General features: G+C 35.5%; 1 protein-coding gene across 1 annotated transcript in view; it reads left to right on the top strand.

The window, feature by feature from the left end:
• Nucleotides 1-5,370, top strand: part of ASZ1 (ankyrin repeat, SAM and basic leucine zipper domain containing 1) — a 77,514-nt gene extending 72,144 nt beyond the window's left edge. Inside the window, exons 11-13 of the mRNA NM_001171019.1 lie at nt 2,116-2,221; nt 3,023-3,136; nt 4,845-5,370. Of these exons, the coding sequence (NP_001164490.1) occupies nt 2,116-2,221; nt 3,023-3,136; nt 4,845-4,997 (373 nt within the window). The 3' untranslated portion in view covers nt 4,998-5,370. The remainder of the gene's footprint in view (nt 1-2,115; nt 2,222-3,022; nt 3,137-4,844) is intronic.
• The last annotated feature ends 13,137 nt before the right edge of the window (nt 5,371-18,507 follow it).

The following is an 18,507-nucleotide window of genomic DNA, read 5'->3' as shown; positions in this document are numbered from 1 at the left end:
CCTGGTAAAATGAGAAAATTGCACTATTGCTTTTACTGGAGGTTGAACTTGCTTGGTTTTATCTTTCCTCCTAGAAATAATGTGAAAAAAAACTGTATAGTTTGTAGTCAGAACTTCCAAGAATTTCTATTTGGACTTAGAAGTATTCTTCTTGCTTCATAGTATTAGTTTTTTATGAATTTTTTTCTTGTCTTTTTAAAAAATATTTATTTTTATTTGAAAGACAGACTTACAGAGGGGAGTGGGGAAAAATACAGAGATCAATATTCCATTTTCTGGTTCATTCCCCAAATAGCCACAAGGGCCAGGGCTGGGCCAGACTGAAGCCAGGAGTCAGAAGCTTCTTCCAGGTCTTTCACATGGGTACAGGGGCCCAAGTACTTCTGCTGCTGTCCCAAGCACATTAGCAGGGAGCTGGATCACAAGTGGAGCTCGAACTGGCACCCATAAAGGATGCTGGTGTTGCAGGCAGCAGATTAACCAACTGTGCCACAAAGCCAACCCCAGAACCTTTTTTATTTTCATAGATACTGTTAAAGGACTCTTCTGAAAGGTCATCTCTTGTGCTTGTCAGCTTTCAATAATCAACTTAATTTTGGTCATTCTGCTAGATTGCAGTATCATGATTATTTTATTGCCCTATTTTATCCATTCAAATTTTGTTTTTTCTCTTTGAATTGCTTTTCATATCCTTGGCCAACATTTATATTGGTTATGTAAGTTTCTTTGGAGTTTCTGCTTAAATTGACTTCTCTCAGCCAATCTCATGACCAGTGTCTCCACATTGCCAAAATCAGTGGACCTAGCTTACTTAATTAACGTGCTTAACCTTGTCCTCCATGAGTCTGTAGACCCCCAGGATAAATACTCTTGCAAGACCTACATTTTCTGTTGTTTACTGGTCATTGCCATCTGCATGTCGCATCATCATTGAAGTTATCATAATTAAGTTTGCATGAATGCCAGCTGTATGCTGGACACAACACTAGGCACTTTATCCAGCCCCCTGACAGTTCTGTTGTCTCCCTTCTAGATAAAAGAAAATATTTGGCTCAAGATTAGATTTGCTTAAGATCATAAGACCAGTAAGTGTGGAAGCTTAATACCCACTCTTCATTAAAAAGTGTGTGCTCTTTATTATTGCATCACAGCCTTATCTTTTCATCTCCTAATCTCCCCACCACCCACCCAAACTCATTTCCATGATTGGTGGCACTGTCTTCCATGAGCCAAAACCTGAGAATCATCTTGTATTCTTTTCTTTTACATGCGAGCCACCATCTTCAGTTTATTCTCCTAAAAGTTTCTTAAGCCATCACTCTGCCTCCTTCTGCAGTGACACTGCCTCTGCCAGATCCTTAAGCTCCCAATTATCTCTTTTCGTTTTTGTGTTCCTAATCCATACCACTCTCCAAATAAAATCGCTCATACAAAAATCTGGTTTTTCATTTTCCTGCTTAAAATTCTTCAGTAACTACATTATCAAGAAGATAAAAATTCTTTAATAAATGGTTACATCAAGCCTTTTCTCTTACTGCTTTCTCATAATCTGTGCTTTAACTACACCTTAGTGACCTCTTCCCTCTGTAATTTTGCTCCTGCTGAGTCTCTCCCTCTAGAGTACCTTCCCTTCCACACATGACTGGGAGACTTACTTTTCAGCTCCAGACTCAAGTATCATTTTTATGAAGTATTTCTAATCACCATCATATTTTGTACTATTAAAGTCATTTTTCCTGAGTTTTAGGTATCTCAACTATAAACCAGTGTTAAGAGGGTTGTTGGGGAGAATTAAAAGAAAAATAAGCATAAAAATATGTAATTCAGTGTAATTCACATGCTAGATAACCTTGCTACTTTCATCTTCCCTCATGTGTCTCTATGAATAATATTGTTAAAATTGGATGTACATCTCCTAGTCTTTGAGATCCACAAAATTGGAGACTTTTTTCTTTTATATTTAATGCCTATTTGAGTTCCTAATACACATTAGCTATTCCATAAATATTTTTGAAAGACCTCATTTATGATTAGGTTTTTCATAACTACCTAGTAGAATGAAGAAAATTGCTCTAATCAGTGATTTCTATTTGCTTGTTTGTTTCCTTTCTTTAGTGGTGATGAGTTCCTCAACTTTCTTCTGAAATTAAACAAACAATGTGGCCATTTAATAACAGCTGTACAGAATATCATTACTGAATTACCTGTAAATTCTCACAAGGTATTCTACAAAAATTATTAAGTGAAGAAAATATGGATGCTGAAGAACAATCCAGATAAGTTCATGATCAATCGATAAAGCGTTACTGATCTGGTAAAATCAGTTGTTTGGGAAAAATCACATAAGATCTAAATAAGTCAATTTTTAAATATTACTCCCCCATGTAATAATTGATGGGAAATATTTATGTTCTAGCCTTTCAGTAAAGGAAAATGTGTCAGACCAAAAATTAAACTTATCTATATATTGAACTTATCATTTGTTCTTAAAGAGGATTTAATTGTTTAATATACAAAGTGAAAGGAGACCCAAGTGAAAGTTGAAACAAAACAGTGTGTTGAGTGTTATTAAAAAATTGTATCAATATAAGCTGTTTTAATGAAGGAAATTTTAAATAGAGTATAAGTGACCTGCAAATTTATTTTGTAGCTTTTCCTGTGATTTGGTTTTACCTCTTTATCTACAGTGAAAATTTTTAAATGTACTTGTTTTCCTATGATTTTCATATAACACACATATGGGAATTGTCATTTTAAATACCTTCAGAAATTAATAAATATTATTACTACATTAATCTTCATATAGAAAGTTATATGTACATTTATTTAAGAAATTAATGTAGCAAGGTGATTAAAGTATTCACGTGAATTACTGACTTCATTTTGGTGTCAGGATTTATCCTAAACAAAAAAATTTTTTTCAACTATATTACTTGATGTTTATACTGTATAATTATTGTGGATATAAAGTTTTAAAAAATTGTTCTGTTATTTAAAATTTAACTTTTGAAAATATTAACAGATAGTCCTAGAATGGGCTTCTCCACGGAATTTTACTTCAGTGTGTGAAGAACTGGTTAGTAATGTGGAAGATCTGAATGAAGAAGTCTGCAAATTAAAAGACTTAATTCAGAAGGTATTTAATTAGTATGAAAGTATAACACATCAACTTCTAATATTTAGTGTAAGAAATTCCCTAAGACATATTTGCCTTAGGGTTGCTTACTAATTCAGTTTCTTTAAATGAACTAAAAAACCTAAGTGTGACAGTATGTATGTGTGGAGAATTAAGATGAAATCAATGAAATTAAAAAGCATTGCTTTAGGCATGAAATGACTAAAACAGATAATCTAATCAGGTACCATAATTTTTATTTTAAGATTTTATACCTATAAGGGAATTTTCATATTTAGTGAACTAGAAGTTCTTTTTTCTGTGAGCTTCTCTACCTAGAATTGCTGTATAAGGACTAGCCTTGGGAACATATTTATTAGTCTGTAATAATGGCAAAACAGTTCTTTGGGCAGGAAAGTCTTAATTTTCAAGAAAGCTAGGGGATCGATTTTTGTAGATTTGCAGTAATCATAAGGAGATTTGATGTAGGGAACTTATTCAGGCTTCTAGATTTGAGAATATACTATCATGCCTGTTAAGCTTATGATATTTCAGAGTTTACCAATAATAACTTAAGGGGATTTTTTTTTTTTTTAATGAAACATGGAGGTAAAAACGAGAGAGGGTGGGAGAGGTCAAGGCTAGACTTTAACACCACATCACTCTCTTTCAAACCAACACACTGACAGGCTCCTGTCAGAAAGGGTCATTCGAAGTAATTGGTTAATAAAAGGAATGACTGTCTCAGGACTCAGTAAGTGGAGCATCAGTGTCAAAAAGGAATCTGTTGCTGAATGAAGCCATTTGGAAGTTAAGACGAAGAATCCTGTATTAATGAGACTGGCATTGAAGTCCATTTTTTTGGCTATAAATTTAAAATTAATTTTGCAGACTTTTTTAATTAAATATTTACACTGAGAATTTAGAAGTCATTATTCCTGGTAATGTTGAGAGGTATTTATATCACCACTCCAGCACAGGATGTTCCTAGTAAATATCACTCTATAAATGTGCCTGATTCTTTTTATCTTTGAAGGATCTTTTTTAGTTTCTGCTTATTCTCCCTCCTGCCCTACCCCCTTGTCTGTCTGTCTCTCTTTCTTTTTGGACACATACGCATGTGTGCACACACACACAGGCACATGCACAAAGCAGGAAGGGGAAGCTTTAGCAAACAGTTTTATGGGAATTTGGAAACTGAGTGATGTACTTTCATTGCTGAGAAGTAGTAAAAGAGCCACATAAGTTTTTGTTGACATTTGATCCTGCAGTTATATCTAAATATTTTATTAAACTTCTGGCATTAGCATCTAGTCTTTCAGTTTTTGCTAAATTTCATCTTTTGTAAGTATAAGAATGGTTTGCTTTTATGTAAGATATTAATTGATCTTTAAACACAGGAAATAAGCATAAATTGTTTGTCATCGATATAAGTAAAATAGAAACTTTAATATTAGAAGAACCTTATTCCAAGACATAAAAACACCATTTTAATATGTGATAATCTATAATAACATTCACTTTTAATGTAAAATTTATCATTTATGTAATGAGATTGTGGTGAAGGAAAGATTGTCTGTGTTCACTCTAAACCTTCCCTGGGAATCTTGAGTTGACAACATCTAAAACCAGTGAATTAATCTGGATATTGTATTTTTTAAATTAAAGATGTTTTTTGTTTTCAGTGTATTTTACATTAACTGTTTTCCTTTTTTCCATACAATAATAGTTGCAAAACGAACGGGAAAATGATCCAACTCATATACCACTAATGGAAGAAGTATCTACATGGAATAGTAAAATTTTGAAGAGGACAGCTGTTACAGTATGCGGATTTGGATTTCTTCTTTTCATTTGCAAGCTAACTTTCCAGAGAAAATAACCCTAATGTTTGTTTTAACTCATGTAGTACATCTTATTCAAACTACCCAGAAACATTGCTTTTAACCATTTGTGACACATTACTTTCTTTGTTAATGTTCCTTGGGAAATATTATGACAATGCAAAGCAGAGAGTTTTTCTTTAGAAAATTGTTTATTAGTTTGAATTATAAATATAATTTTCTGTATTTTCATGTTAATTTTGATCAAGTAGTAAATTGTAATGATATTGAACATGACTGTAATCACATTCAAAATAAAAGTTTTATCTATTATTCTTGAACATTTATAAAGGTGTGTTCATGTATTGTAGTGAAATCTTGGAGAATTTGTGAAGCATTCATAAATCAATAACTTTCATTTGATTCTTATTTTCCCTCTGGTTCTTTTTATTTATATTATATTATAATTATTACCTTTAAAGTATTCCAGAAAATTCTAAAGGATAAAACATTTTAAAGTATGGAGTAAATATTTTAGGAAAAATATTATAAATGCAAAGTAAAAAGGCAGAAAACTAGGGGACAGTGTAGAAAGGAGAAAGTACATTAGAATTTTTTATGTAAAATGCTTTGGGCAACATATGACATATACAGTATATAACACTCCAAAATATGATAAAAGTGAACAGCATTTGGTATATAATTTCTCATATCTAAAGAAGTAATATAAGATTACTTTTTTAAAAACAAAATAATGATATTTACATTTTAAAAGTGAAGTTAATAAAAGGGCAGGCCTAATCTAACAAAGAATATACTATTTAAATTTTGCTCGACCTAGTGCCATACTTAAACAGATAGAGTTGATCTATTACAGCTTGAGAAATAAACATCTTACAAAGGGAAAGAACTTTGGAAAGGAAGAATGCTATAAGGAACTATAATTCATAATTTCTGCTCTCGCACCAAAACAGTGAGGCTGAATCATCATTCTTTGAGCATCTACTCATTGGAAAGCATGAATTGGTGTGACATTTTAACCTTGGGATTTCAGACTCACATTTCTGCAATTTTTTGTTTTGAAAATGTGGAAGTTGTATTCTCAAATATTTACTATAGAGAAATGCTATGGGTTTTCTTGGGAGAAGGAGAGAGACTAGGTGGACAAATTAACATTTGAACACCTAATTTATGGCAAGCACTTCATTTAATTATAGAATAGTGTGATGGTATTTCTCTTTTACAGAAATTAAGTCAGAGACTGTTGAAGTAAATTGTTGAAATTCACACTGCCAGTTAAAAAGCTGGGATTTCAATCCAGTCTGTTTCATTTCAAATTATATGCTCTTTCCAACATTCATTCATTTATTCAAATATTTACTGATCATTTATCAAGTGCCAGACATTTTCCTAGCTGTTAGAGAATCGATGATCCCTGCCCTGTATAACTTATATTTATAGTGGAAATAAACCAACAAATAAAGTAAAAGATAGCAGATGTTGTAAGTGTTGATGCAAAAAAAAATAAAACAAGGGCAGAAGTTAAGGGTGCTGGTAGTATTACACTTATTTGATTTTATTTTGAAGTCAGAGAGATGGCAAGAAATTTTCCACCTGCTTGTCCATTCCCCAAACTTCCACAATAGCCAGGGCTGGGCCAAGCCAAACCATGAATCTAAAACTCAATCTAGGTCCCTCATATGGGTGTCAGGGATCCAAGTATTAGCCATCATGTGCTGCCTCCTCAAGTGTACATTAGCAAGGAGCAAAGAGTTGAACCAGGTACTCTAGATGAGATGCAGGTGTCCCAAAGACAATCATTGTGCCAAAGGGCTGTTTGGGAGGTGGTATTTTAAATAGAAAAGCCTTTCAAATTTCAGGGTCTTTTGTTAAAAGGGATTACAGTATATCCATGCAGAAACCTGGGGGAAGACCAGGGAAGAACAAAAACAGGCAAAAGAATCACTATGGCACTGGAGTGTTCTAGAAACTAAAAGCAAGAATGACTAGAGTCAAGTGAGAAGAAGAGTCAAATGGCAACAAAAGTAACAGGTCCCTAGATGGTTTGGGCCTTACAAGTTTTTGCCCTTCCTAAACTGGAAAACCATTAGAAGACTTAGCTGAGAAGTAGCGTATCAGTTGCATTTACTGAAAGGATCTCTGCCACTGGTCTTTTAAAACAGTGGCATATATGTGGAAGTTGCGAGACCAGTGCAGTGCAGTACTATTAACCTTAATGGTAGCCACCCTTGTGGGAGACCCAGATAGAATTCCTGGCTCTTTCTATGCCTTTCAAGTAGATGAATACAAATATTTAAAAAAAAAAAAAAAAGATAGCTTAAGGTTTTTTGCCTTGAGCAATCAGAAGGATGTAGTTGCTGTTTACTGAGATTAGGACATCTCTGGGAAGACCAGAGCAGTAAGAGGAAAGGAGAGGTTTTGAATAAACAGTAGACTACATTAGTCAGAAATGCAGGGTAAAGACCCAGGCAAAAGACAAAAAATACGGAAATTATCACTTAATAAGATTGGATCAGTTCACCATGGGAATGATGAAGACAAGGCTGCAGAGCCCTAAAGCATCAGCATTCAAAGAAAGGGAGACAGGAGGAATCAGGAAAGGAAACTGCAGGTGGCCAAAATGGTTAGATAAGAGCAGGGGTCAGTGGCTGGCGCTGCGGCTCACTAGGCTAATCCTCCGCCTTGCGGTGCCAGCACACGGGGTTCTAGTCCCAACTGGGGCGCCAGATTCTGTTTTGGTTGCCCCTCTTCCAGGCCAGCTCTCTGCTGTGGCCCGGGAGTGCAGTGGAGGATGGCCCAAGTCCTTGGGCCCTGCACTCCATGGGAGACCAGGAGAAGCACCCGGCTCCTGCCATGGGATTAGCACGGTGCGCCAGCCGCAGTGCGCCGGCTGCGGCGGCCATTGGAGGGTGAATCAACAGCAAAGGAAGACTTTTCTCTCTGTCTCTCTCTCTCTCACTGTCCACTCTGCCTGTCATAAAATGAAAAAAAAAAAAAAAAAGAAAAAAGAGCAGGGGTCAGCAAACTCCAGATGATAGGCCAATTAGGCCTGACAGGTGGTTCCCAGAACTAGTCATTAGGGAAATATAAATTGAAACCACAATGAGATACCACTACACACCCACCAGGAAGAGGGAAATTAAAAAGGATGACACCAAGTGGTAGTGGAGATGGAGAGTAATGAAAACTAATACATTGACAAAACCCATTTTGGAAAACTGACCATTCTCTACTAAAACTATACATTTTCCTTGTGACCCAACAGTTCTAAATATATATCCTAGAGAAATGAATGCACACATCCCCAAAAGACATGTATTTGAAGGTACACAGTAGGTTTATTAACAGTTCCAACCTACAAACAGCCAACATATCCTTCAACAGAGTGGCTAAATAGAGTACTTATATAATGGAATACCACATAGTAATAAGGAAGAACAAACCTACCACACAAAAATATGGATAAATCTTACAGGCATTATATTGACCAAAAGAAGCCAAAGTTTTGAGCATACTGCATAATCATTCCATTTATATAAGTTCATACGACAGAAAAATGCATGGAGGTAACAGTCACAGTGGTAGATATGTTGGGGATGGAGACATTGACTAGAAGGGAGACAGATTTTTGGAACTATGCTGTCTTGACTCACTGGAGATTACATGGGGAGATAATAAGTGGGGGCATATGTGTGTGTGTATAAAAAAATTCTGTGACACATAATTCCAAGTTCTAAAATCCCAAGACTTCAAGAGGTTAAACATTTAGTATGTTAACAAAAGTGGAAAAAATAAACTAAAATGCCTTGTTGGGTAGGCATTTGGCCTGCTAGTTAAGAGATTGGTTAGGATTTCACACAAGTCCTGGCTGTGCTCCTGATTCCAGCTTCTTGCTAATGCAGACCCTGAGGCAGCAGGTGGTGGCTCAGGTATTTGGGTCCCTTAACACACCTACATGAGACCTGCATTAAATTCCTGCATCCAGCTTTGGCCTGGCCCAGTCCCTATGGCAGGCATTTGGCATCTGGTAAATGAAATAGCAAATGGGAATGTTGGCTCTCCCTCTCTCTGCCTCTCAAAAAAACAAAAAATAGCTCAGTACAGCCTGAATTGGGAACAATGAAGTTTAAAATGTACACATTATTGAAACCACTGCTGCATTTGTCTTAAAGAATTTTAAGTTTTTAAATCTAGTATCAGCAAGGTTAGTTTCCCTAGATAGTCTATATGGGATAGAACTAGAAAAGCATTAGTAGGAACAAATTTAACACATTAATTAAAAATGCAGAGTTACAAAATATAAGGATAAAGAACACTTCATAAAGGTTTCCTAATCATTTTTTAAAAATAGTACTATGAAACTATGCTTGATCTTTTCCTTTTTCCCTCAGTTGATGTTTAGCTTTCTTGCAGTAATTCACCCATTTATAGTATACATATCAGTGGCTTTTGGTATGTTACAATTAAGAACACTGTCCTCACTACTCTACCTCATGTAGTCCTGTGCAACCCCTAATCTACTTTCTGTCTGTATAAACTTGCCTGCCTGTTCAGATTGTTTCATAGCAATGGGATCAGACAGCTTGTGGTCTTCTGTGACTATTGCCTTTTGTGTAGCATAAGTGCTTTCAAGTTTCATATATGTTTTAGCATGTACCTACTATATTTCCTTTTATACTAAATATTACTACATTTATCTATTCATCAATTGATGACCATTTGAGTTGTTTTTAAATTTTGGCTATGGACATGTTTTCATTTCTCTTGGGTATATACCTAAGAGAAAACTATAGGATTATATGGTAACTCAATATTTAACCTTCTGAGGAACTGTCAGACTGTTTTCCAAAGTAGCTGTACTATTTTATATTCCTGCCTGCTATATGAGAGTTCTGATTTTCCCACATCTTTGCAAACACTTACTGTCTTTTTGATTATTGCCATCTTGGTATGAATCTTCATTATGATTTTGATTTGCACTTTTCTGACAGCTAATGATGTTGAGCATTTTTTCTTGTGCTTATTGGCTGTTTGTGTACATTCTTTAAAGAAAGGTCTATTAAAACGCTCTGCCCATTTTTTCAAACTGAGTTGTCTTATTCAGTTTGAGTTCTTTATATATTCTAGATACAAAACCCTTATCTTATAGCTGATTTACAAATATTTTCTCCCTTTCTGTAGCCTTCCATTTGAACTTTCTTAGAAGTGTCTTTGATGCATATAAGTTTTAAATTCTGATGAAGTCCAAGTTGTCTGTTTTTCCCTGATGAGCTTCTATATATCAAATAATCCATCACCAAATGTAAGTCATGAAGATTTACATCAAGACTGTCTAAGATTCTTATAGGTTTAACTCTTATATTTAGCCTATTGATCCATTTTGAGTTCATTTTTGTATATGTTTTAAGGAGTCAACTTCTTCCTTTTCCATGCAGGTATCCCGTTGTCCCAGAATCATTTGTTGAAGAAACTGTATTTTCTTCCAATTACTTATTTTGTCATCCTTTATTGAAGTTCACTTACCATACATGTGGGAGGGATTTTGATAGGGATTGGCTTGACTAAATCAACTTGGGGACTATTGTTATCTCACAATATAAATCTTTTGATCCATGAACATGGATGTCTTTTCATTTATTTTCTTTAATTACTCCCAATAATTTTTGTAGTTTCAGAGTATATATATATACAATCGTTTATCCAGTCTTCAGTTGATGGACATCTGGGCTGATTCCTTATCTCAGGTACTGTGAGCTAAACTGCAGTAAACATGGCATACAGATCACTCTTTCAATGCTGATTTCATTTCCTTTGGGTAAATTCCCAGGTGTGGAATGGCTGGGTCATCTGGTAGTTTCTATTTTCAGCTTTCTGAGGCATCTCTATACTGTCTTCCACAATGGCTGTACTAGTTTACATTCCCACCAACAATAGATTAGGGTACCTTTTCCCCCACATCCTCGCTAGCATTTATTGTTGTTTCTGTATGAGTGCCATTCTAACAAATGGGGAGAAACCTCATTGTGGTTTTGATTTCCATTTCCCTGGTGGCTAGTGATCCTGAGCATTTTTTCACGTGTCTGTTGACCATTTAAATTTCCTCTTTTGAAAAATGCCTGTTCAAGTCCTTTGCCTATTTCTTCACTCGATTGCTTTGCTGTTGTTGAGTTTCTTGAGTTCTTTATAGATTCTGGGTATTAATCCTTTATCAGTTGCATAGTTTGCAATTATTTTCTCCCATCCTGTTGGTTACCTCTTTACTTACTGAGTGTTTCCTTTTGGTGCGGAAGCTTCTCAGCTTGATGTAATCTCATTTGTCTATTTTGACTTTGATTATGATTCTGGGGTCATGTCCAAGAAGTCTTTGCCTAAGCCAGCATCTTTCAGACTTTCCCCAATGTTCTCTAGTAATTTGATGGCATCAGGTCATATATTTAAATCCTTATACATTTTGAGTTGATTTTTGTATAAGGTGTAAGGTAGGGGTCTTGTTTAAAACTTTTGCATGTGGAAATGCAGTTTTCCCAGAAGAGACTGTCCTAGCTGAGGGATTGATTTTAGCTCCTTTGTCAAATATTAGTAGGTTGTATCTGCATGGATTGATTTCTGTAGTTTCTATTCTGTTCCGTTGGTCTATCTGCATGGATTGATTTCTGTAGTTTCTATTCTGTTCCGTTGGTCTATCCATCTGTTTTTGTGCCAGTACCAGACAGTTTTTATTATAACCACCCTGTAGTATGTCTTGAAATCTGCTATTGTGATGCCTCCAGCTTTGTTTTTGTTATTTAAGATTGTTATAGCTCTTTGGCATCTCTCGTGTTTCCATATGAATTTTAGCATAATTTTTTTCTAGATCTAAGACTGTCCTTGATATTTTGATTGGGATCACACAATCTATAAATTGCTTTTGGTAGTATGTGCATTTTGAAATTAATTCTTCTAATCCATGAACATGGAAGATTTTTTCCATTTTTTTATCTTCTGTTTCTTACTTTAATGTTTTGTAATTTTCATTGTAAAGATGTTTGACATCCTTGGTTAAATTTATTCCAAGGTATTTAATTTTTGGTAGGAATGTGAATGGGATTGATTTTAACAATTCTTTCTCAGCCATGGCATTGTCTGTGTACCAAGGCTATTGAGTTTTGTGTGTTAATTTTATAAATGCCACTTTACCAAATACTTTTTGTGAGTTCCAATAGTCTCTTAGTGGAGTCTTTTGGCCCCCCTATATATAGAAAAACATGTCATCTGCAAATAGTAATAATTTGACTTCCTCCTTTACAATTTATATACCTTTGATTTAATTTTCTTGCCTAATGGCCCTGGCTAAAACTTCCAGTACTATTTTGAATAGCAGTGGTGAAAATGAGCATCCTTGTCTGGTTCCAGATCTTAATGGAGATGCTTCCAACTTTTTCCCATTCAATAAGATGTTGGCTGTGAGTTTGTCATAAATTGCTTTCATTGTGTTATAGAATGTTCCATACCTGATTTGATTAATTATTTTATCATGAAAAGGTGTATTTTATCAAATGCAATGTCTGCATCTATTGAGATAATCATATGGCTTTATTCTACAGTTTGTTAATGTGATGTATCACATTGATTGATTTGCATATGTTGAAACATCCCTGCTTACCAGGGATAAATTCTACTTCTTCCAGATGAATGATCTTTCTGATGTGTTGTTGGATTCAATTAGCTAGTATTTTGTTGAAGAGTTTTGCATCTATTCATTAGGCATATTGGTTTATAGTTCTGTTTCTTTGTTCTATCTTTTTCTGGTTTGGAGATTAAGGTGATGCTGGCCTCACAGGAGTTTGGGAAGATTCCCTTCCTTGTAATTGTTTTGAGTAGCTTGAGAAGAATTAGAATTGGTTATTCTTTGAAAGTCTGGCAGAATTCAGTAGTGAAGCCATCCAGTCCTAGGCTTTTCTTTATTGGGAGAGTCTTTATTACTGATTCCATCTCTGTCTTGGTTATTGGTCTATTTAGGCTTTTTATGTCTTTTGACTCAATTTTGGTAGATTATATGTCCAGGAATCTATCCATTTCTTCTAGATTTTCCAATTCATTTGGCATATAGCTGTTTGTAGTAATATGTGATGATTCTTTTTATTTCTGTAATTTTATCAATTTGGGTTTTCTCCCTCTTTTTTTCCTTTTGGTTAGTTGGCTCAATTGTATATCAATTTGTTTAATTTTTCAAAAACACACCTCTTCATTTCACTGATCTTTTTTATTTTATTGATTTCACTTTTGTTTATTTCTTCTCTAATTTAATTATTTCTTTCTTCTTTAGGGATGGTTTCTATTAGTTCTTTGAACATATATGGTTCTATTTAAGACTTTGTTAAATATGATATTTGGCCACTCTCATAGTTTTTGATACCTGCTCTTTTCTGTTGTGTATATGAGTGACACTTACCCATTTCTTTGCATGTCCATAACTTTTTGTTGAAAACTTGTTATTTTATAGAATAATCAGCAACTTTGAATACTGGTTTCACCCTTCCTCCCAACAAAAACTTGTTTGCTTACTTACTTAAGGATTTGGCCAGACTATTTTAGTGAAATCTATTTCCCGCAATGTGTGAAGCTCCTGCTATTGCTCCTCAGGGGTTGTAGCTAGGCAGACACACATTTGGCCATGCGTACATATAGTGGAGCTTCTGCCAAACTGAGTTTTCTTATGAAGGCAGTATAATGAAGGAGGGGATGGGTCATGTCTGAAATGCTACAGACTTCCTGTTCTTACTGTGTTTTAGTAGGTTTTCTAGAATAAATGTTTCTGTATTTGTTCTGTGCAATTAGGACTTTCCAGAGACTTGAAATGGTTATGTTTTTATAGTTCCCTCTCACTTTGCTTGCTTCTATGGGAAGTGTGTCCATAGAGCTCCTCATACTTCCAGTTTAGCAGTGAAACTTCTTAACCACTATTTTGGGGTGTCTGCTCAGGGTCTAGTGTAATATTTAGCCAAGAACAGTATACAAGATCCATTTCTAAAAGTGAGAAACAGCAACATTTTAATGTAGTTTTTACATAATCTATAAGTTAATACTATAGGATATTTAAATTTTAACTTTAGATTAATATGATAAGGGGTTGAAAAATTGAAAGAGCACCTAAAATTTACTGGAAGCAAAAGGAAAGACTAGCAGATTGATCAGGATACATAAGGCCTAGATAAATGATTCATAAAATATGTCCACATTTTCAGTTTTGAAAAATTTCCTGTGGAATGAATGTCAGGTATTACCTAGTGTAGGAACTGGCATTGTGGTTTAGCAGGTTAAGCTGCCATCTATGACACCAACATTTGACATGGGCACCAGTTCATGTACTAGCTGCTCCACTTCCAATACAGCTCCCTGATAATGGCCTAGAAAAAGCCAAGTTGGCCTCTGCCACCCATGTGGAAGACCCAGCTAAAGCTCCTGGCTCCTGACTTTAGCCTGGCCCAGTCCTGGGCTTTGTAGCCATCTGGAGAGTGAACCAGTGGATGGAAGCTCTCTCTGTCTCTCCCTCTCTCTCTGTAACTCTGACTTTAAAATAAATAAATATTTTTAAAAGCACTAATTTAATTAATTATACTTATTACATATGGGAAACAAGGTATTTGGAAGTTTAATAGAATATTGCTCAAAATAGAAACAAGTCATAATTCCAGGCACCAGAATCAAAATTGAGACTTTTCTTAATGGAAAGTTTTTATAGAGCCAACCTATTTTATCTTAACACTGTGACAAAAGCTAATTTTCAAGAACCCAGATAACCATGATGACTTCTGTTTTGCACTCCAACTCACTCTGTCACTGCTCAATAATCATTCATAGCTCTGTGGGGGTGGAAATAGGGTGGGGATTTTTCCTTTTGGCACATTCACTAGTGAGTAATACATTTATTTCAAGTGCCAATAAAAATGTTATACTGGACTTATGTGACACATTTGTTATTTGAGAAATTAATTCTAAACTGTTGGAGCAAATTTCTTATTGTGTTTCTTTACCAATAAATTGAGATTATGCTATCAATATCCTAAACAAAATGAACAACTCTTAAATTCTGTGTAACATTTTTTAAAGGAGAGTAAATGATAACATTTTCATGAGTGACCATCTAAGGACTTATCTGAATAGATAGTATTTTTCACCTTCTTCTCCTAAGTTGATCATTCATGATTATTTACATGAATTTCTTATTTTCTGGTCCTTTCTCATATATTGATTTTTTTCTTTTTTAGCTTTTGTCTGCTGTTGCATGACACCTCTTCCCTCTCAATCTGTCTTCTGCTTTACCTCCATAATGACAGTGAGATAAGATAGAAGGTGTCTGAGTGTATATCCCTGTTGTCATTAGCATGGGCAGTTTCTGAGATCTTGCTTGCCTCATCTGTATTTCAGATAATCTCTCAGACAAATTAAATCAGATTAGTGCTGAGCTTTATATAATGGGGCCAGCACTGTGGTATACTGGGTCAAGTCTTCACCAGCAGCGCTGGCATCCCAAATGGGCTCCAGTTTAAGTCCCAGATGCTCCTCTCCGATTCACCTCTCTGCTATTGCAGTAGAAGATGGCCTAAGTCCTTGGGCCCCTGCACCCATGTGGGAGTCCCAGAAGAAGCGCCTGGCTCCTGACGTCAGATCAGCTCAGCTCCAGCCATTGTGGCCATTTGGGGAATGAACCAGCAGTTGAAAGACTTTTCTCTCAGTCTCTCCCTCTGTCTGTAACTCTACCTCTCAAATAGATAAACAAAATCATATATATATATATATATATACACACACACACATATACATATATATATAATAGAATTCCAAAATTAGAATAAAACCACTAGAGAATTTATGTAAGAGCATCAATGCTTATACAAGTTGGACCCCTCTTAAGTAGTTTGGCTGTTAATCTCACAAAGAGTTATTCTTAATATGTGTTTGTTTCTAATACTCTATAACAGTTTTGTGAAGTTTACTGAATGTACAGACACTGCTGATATTGATTACAGATGAAGAAATCACACAGTGGTTACACTTCTGGGATCATATGTAAACAAAGGCAAAGCAATTGCCAAAATGACACCCTACATCCCATCTAAACAAAAAAAAGTATTTTCCAATTAAACCCACTTCAAATAGAAGCACTTTTTACAAAAGATGTGCAGATACCAACATAGACACACAGGTAATATGAAGAAGGAAGCATGATAACTATAAAGAAACATTATAGTGCTCTAGAAATAGATCTTGAGATGACTAGAGCCTAGGGAGATTACTGACGCCATAAACAAGAGTGTCAATTTGTTAAGTCAACAACAGGAGTCACTGTGCACTTACTCCTCATGTAGGATCTCTTTCCTTAATGTGTTGTTCAATGTGAACTAATGCTATAACTAGTACTCAAACAGTATTTTACACTTTATGTTCTATGTGGGTGCAAACTGATAAAATCTTTACTTAATATATACTGAATTGATCTTCTGTATATAAAGATAATTGGGACATGCTCAGGCTGACTTGCCCCAAGTGGTGGAGTTGGAAGCATACCAGGGGATTCCAATTCAATCCCATCAAGGTGGCATGTACCAATGCCATCTCACTGTTCCAGGTGATCAGTTTCAGTTCACAGTTGGTCATGGTGGAGGGACTGGGAGTCAAAGGGAGCACATAGACAAGTCTAGTACCTGCTAACGCTAACTGATGGAGTAAATAAAGGGGAGAGTGATCCAACATGGGAAGTGAGATACTCAGCAGACTCATAGAATGGCAGATGTCCTAAATAGCACTCTGGCCTCAGAATCAGCCCTAAAGGCATTCGGAGCTGGCGGAAAAGCTCATGAGAGTATTTCAGGCATGGAAAGCCAAGACACTCTGGCAAAAGATCTCTGCGAGTGAGATCCCAGTGGAAAGAACAGGTCATCAAAGAAGGAGGTACCTTTCTCTGAAGGGAGGAGAGAACCTCCACTTTGACTATGACCTTGTCTAAACAAGATAAGAGTCGGAGAACTCAGAGGGCTTCCATAGCCTTGGAAACTCATGACTGGAGCATAGGGAGATTACTGATGCCATAGACAGGAGTGTCAATTGGTAAAGTCAACAACAGGAGTCACTGTGCACTTACTCCTCATGTAGGATCTCTATCCTTAATGTGCTGTACATTGAGATTTAATGCTATAACGAGTACTCAAACAATATATTTCACTTTGTGTTTCTACGGGGGTGCAAACTGTTGAATACCTTACTTAATGCATACTAAACTGATCCTCTGTAAAAAAAAAAAAAGAAATTATCAATTCCCAACTTGACTCTCACTGGGATTAAACATGACAATAGGTCTGCTCTGATTTCATCATCATTTAAAAAATCATCTATTATTTTTCACTTTATGTTTCTGTGTGGGAGCAAACTGTTGAAATCCATACTTAATGTATACTAAGCTGATCTTCTGTATATTAAGATAATCAAAAATGAATCTTGATGTGAATGGAAGGGGAGAGGGAGTGGGAAAGGGGAGGGTTGTGGGTGGGAGGGACGGTATGGGGGGGAAGCCATTGTAATCCATAAGTCGTACTTTGGAAATTTATATGCATTAAATAAAAGTGAAAAAAAAAAGTTTTATTGGAACACGATCAGGTTCATTTGTTTAAAAAAAAAAGATAATTGAAAATTAATCTTGATGTGAATGGAATGGGAGAGGGAGCAGAAGATGAGAGGGTTGCAGGTGGGAGGGAAGTTATGGGGGGGGGGAGCCATTGTAATCCATAAACTGTACTTTGAAAATTTATATTTACTAAATAAAAGTTAAAAAAAGAAAAAAATAGATCTTGATTTGAAGGAAATTTATTAAATGCCTGAAAAAGAATTCAAAATGATGATCATAGGGAAATTTAATGATATATAAAAGAATATAGACAAGTTAAAGAATTGAGGAAAATAAATGAGAAATTCAATAGAAATAATTGAAAAGCAGAAAATTTAGAGCTGAAAAATTCAATCAATGAAATAAAAACTACAATTGAAAGTTTCAACAGATACACAACCCAGAATAAAGAATTTAATTTGAAGACAAATCTTTTGGAGTAGCCCAGACAAAAATGAAAAGAATTTGTAAAAACTAAGAAACCTGTAGGACATATTGAACACCATTAAGTGAACAAATATCCACATTACATGGGTACTAAAGGAAAGGAAAAGGGCATTGAGAATCTACTTAATGAAATAATAGTTATAAACGTCCCAAGTTTTGATAGAAGTATACACATATATACAAAGGCAGCTTAAAGGACCCTGTGGGGAGCAACCCGGACTAGACTAAGTTACTGGAATTAAGACTTATTCTATGCATCTGCTCTCCCACAATATGGCGCTGGGAGAGGAGAAAACAGCTTCTACGCAGCTGCCTCTTGCCAACTTGAGTGATGACCTCCAGGAGCTGATCCTGCTCCTGATTGGAGGAGAGCAGCGTACTCGGCGTGTGGGCAGCCGAGTTGGGATTGGCGGAAGAGGACTATAAGGGAGGAGAGAGACAGCATGCACCAGGAACATCTA

Source organism: Oryctolagus cuniculus, chromosome 3 (genome assembly GCF_051225735.1).
Source record: "Oryctolagus cuniculus isolate XC-2025 breed Fujian yellow rabbit chromosome 3, ASM5122573v1, whole genome shotgun sequence".
NCBI lineage: Eukaryota > Metazoa > Chordata > Mammalia > Lagomorpha > Leporidae > Oryctolagus > Oryctolagus cuniculus.
This window is presented reverse-complemented; position numbering and strand designations above follow the sequence as displayed.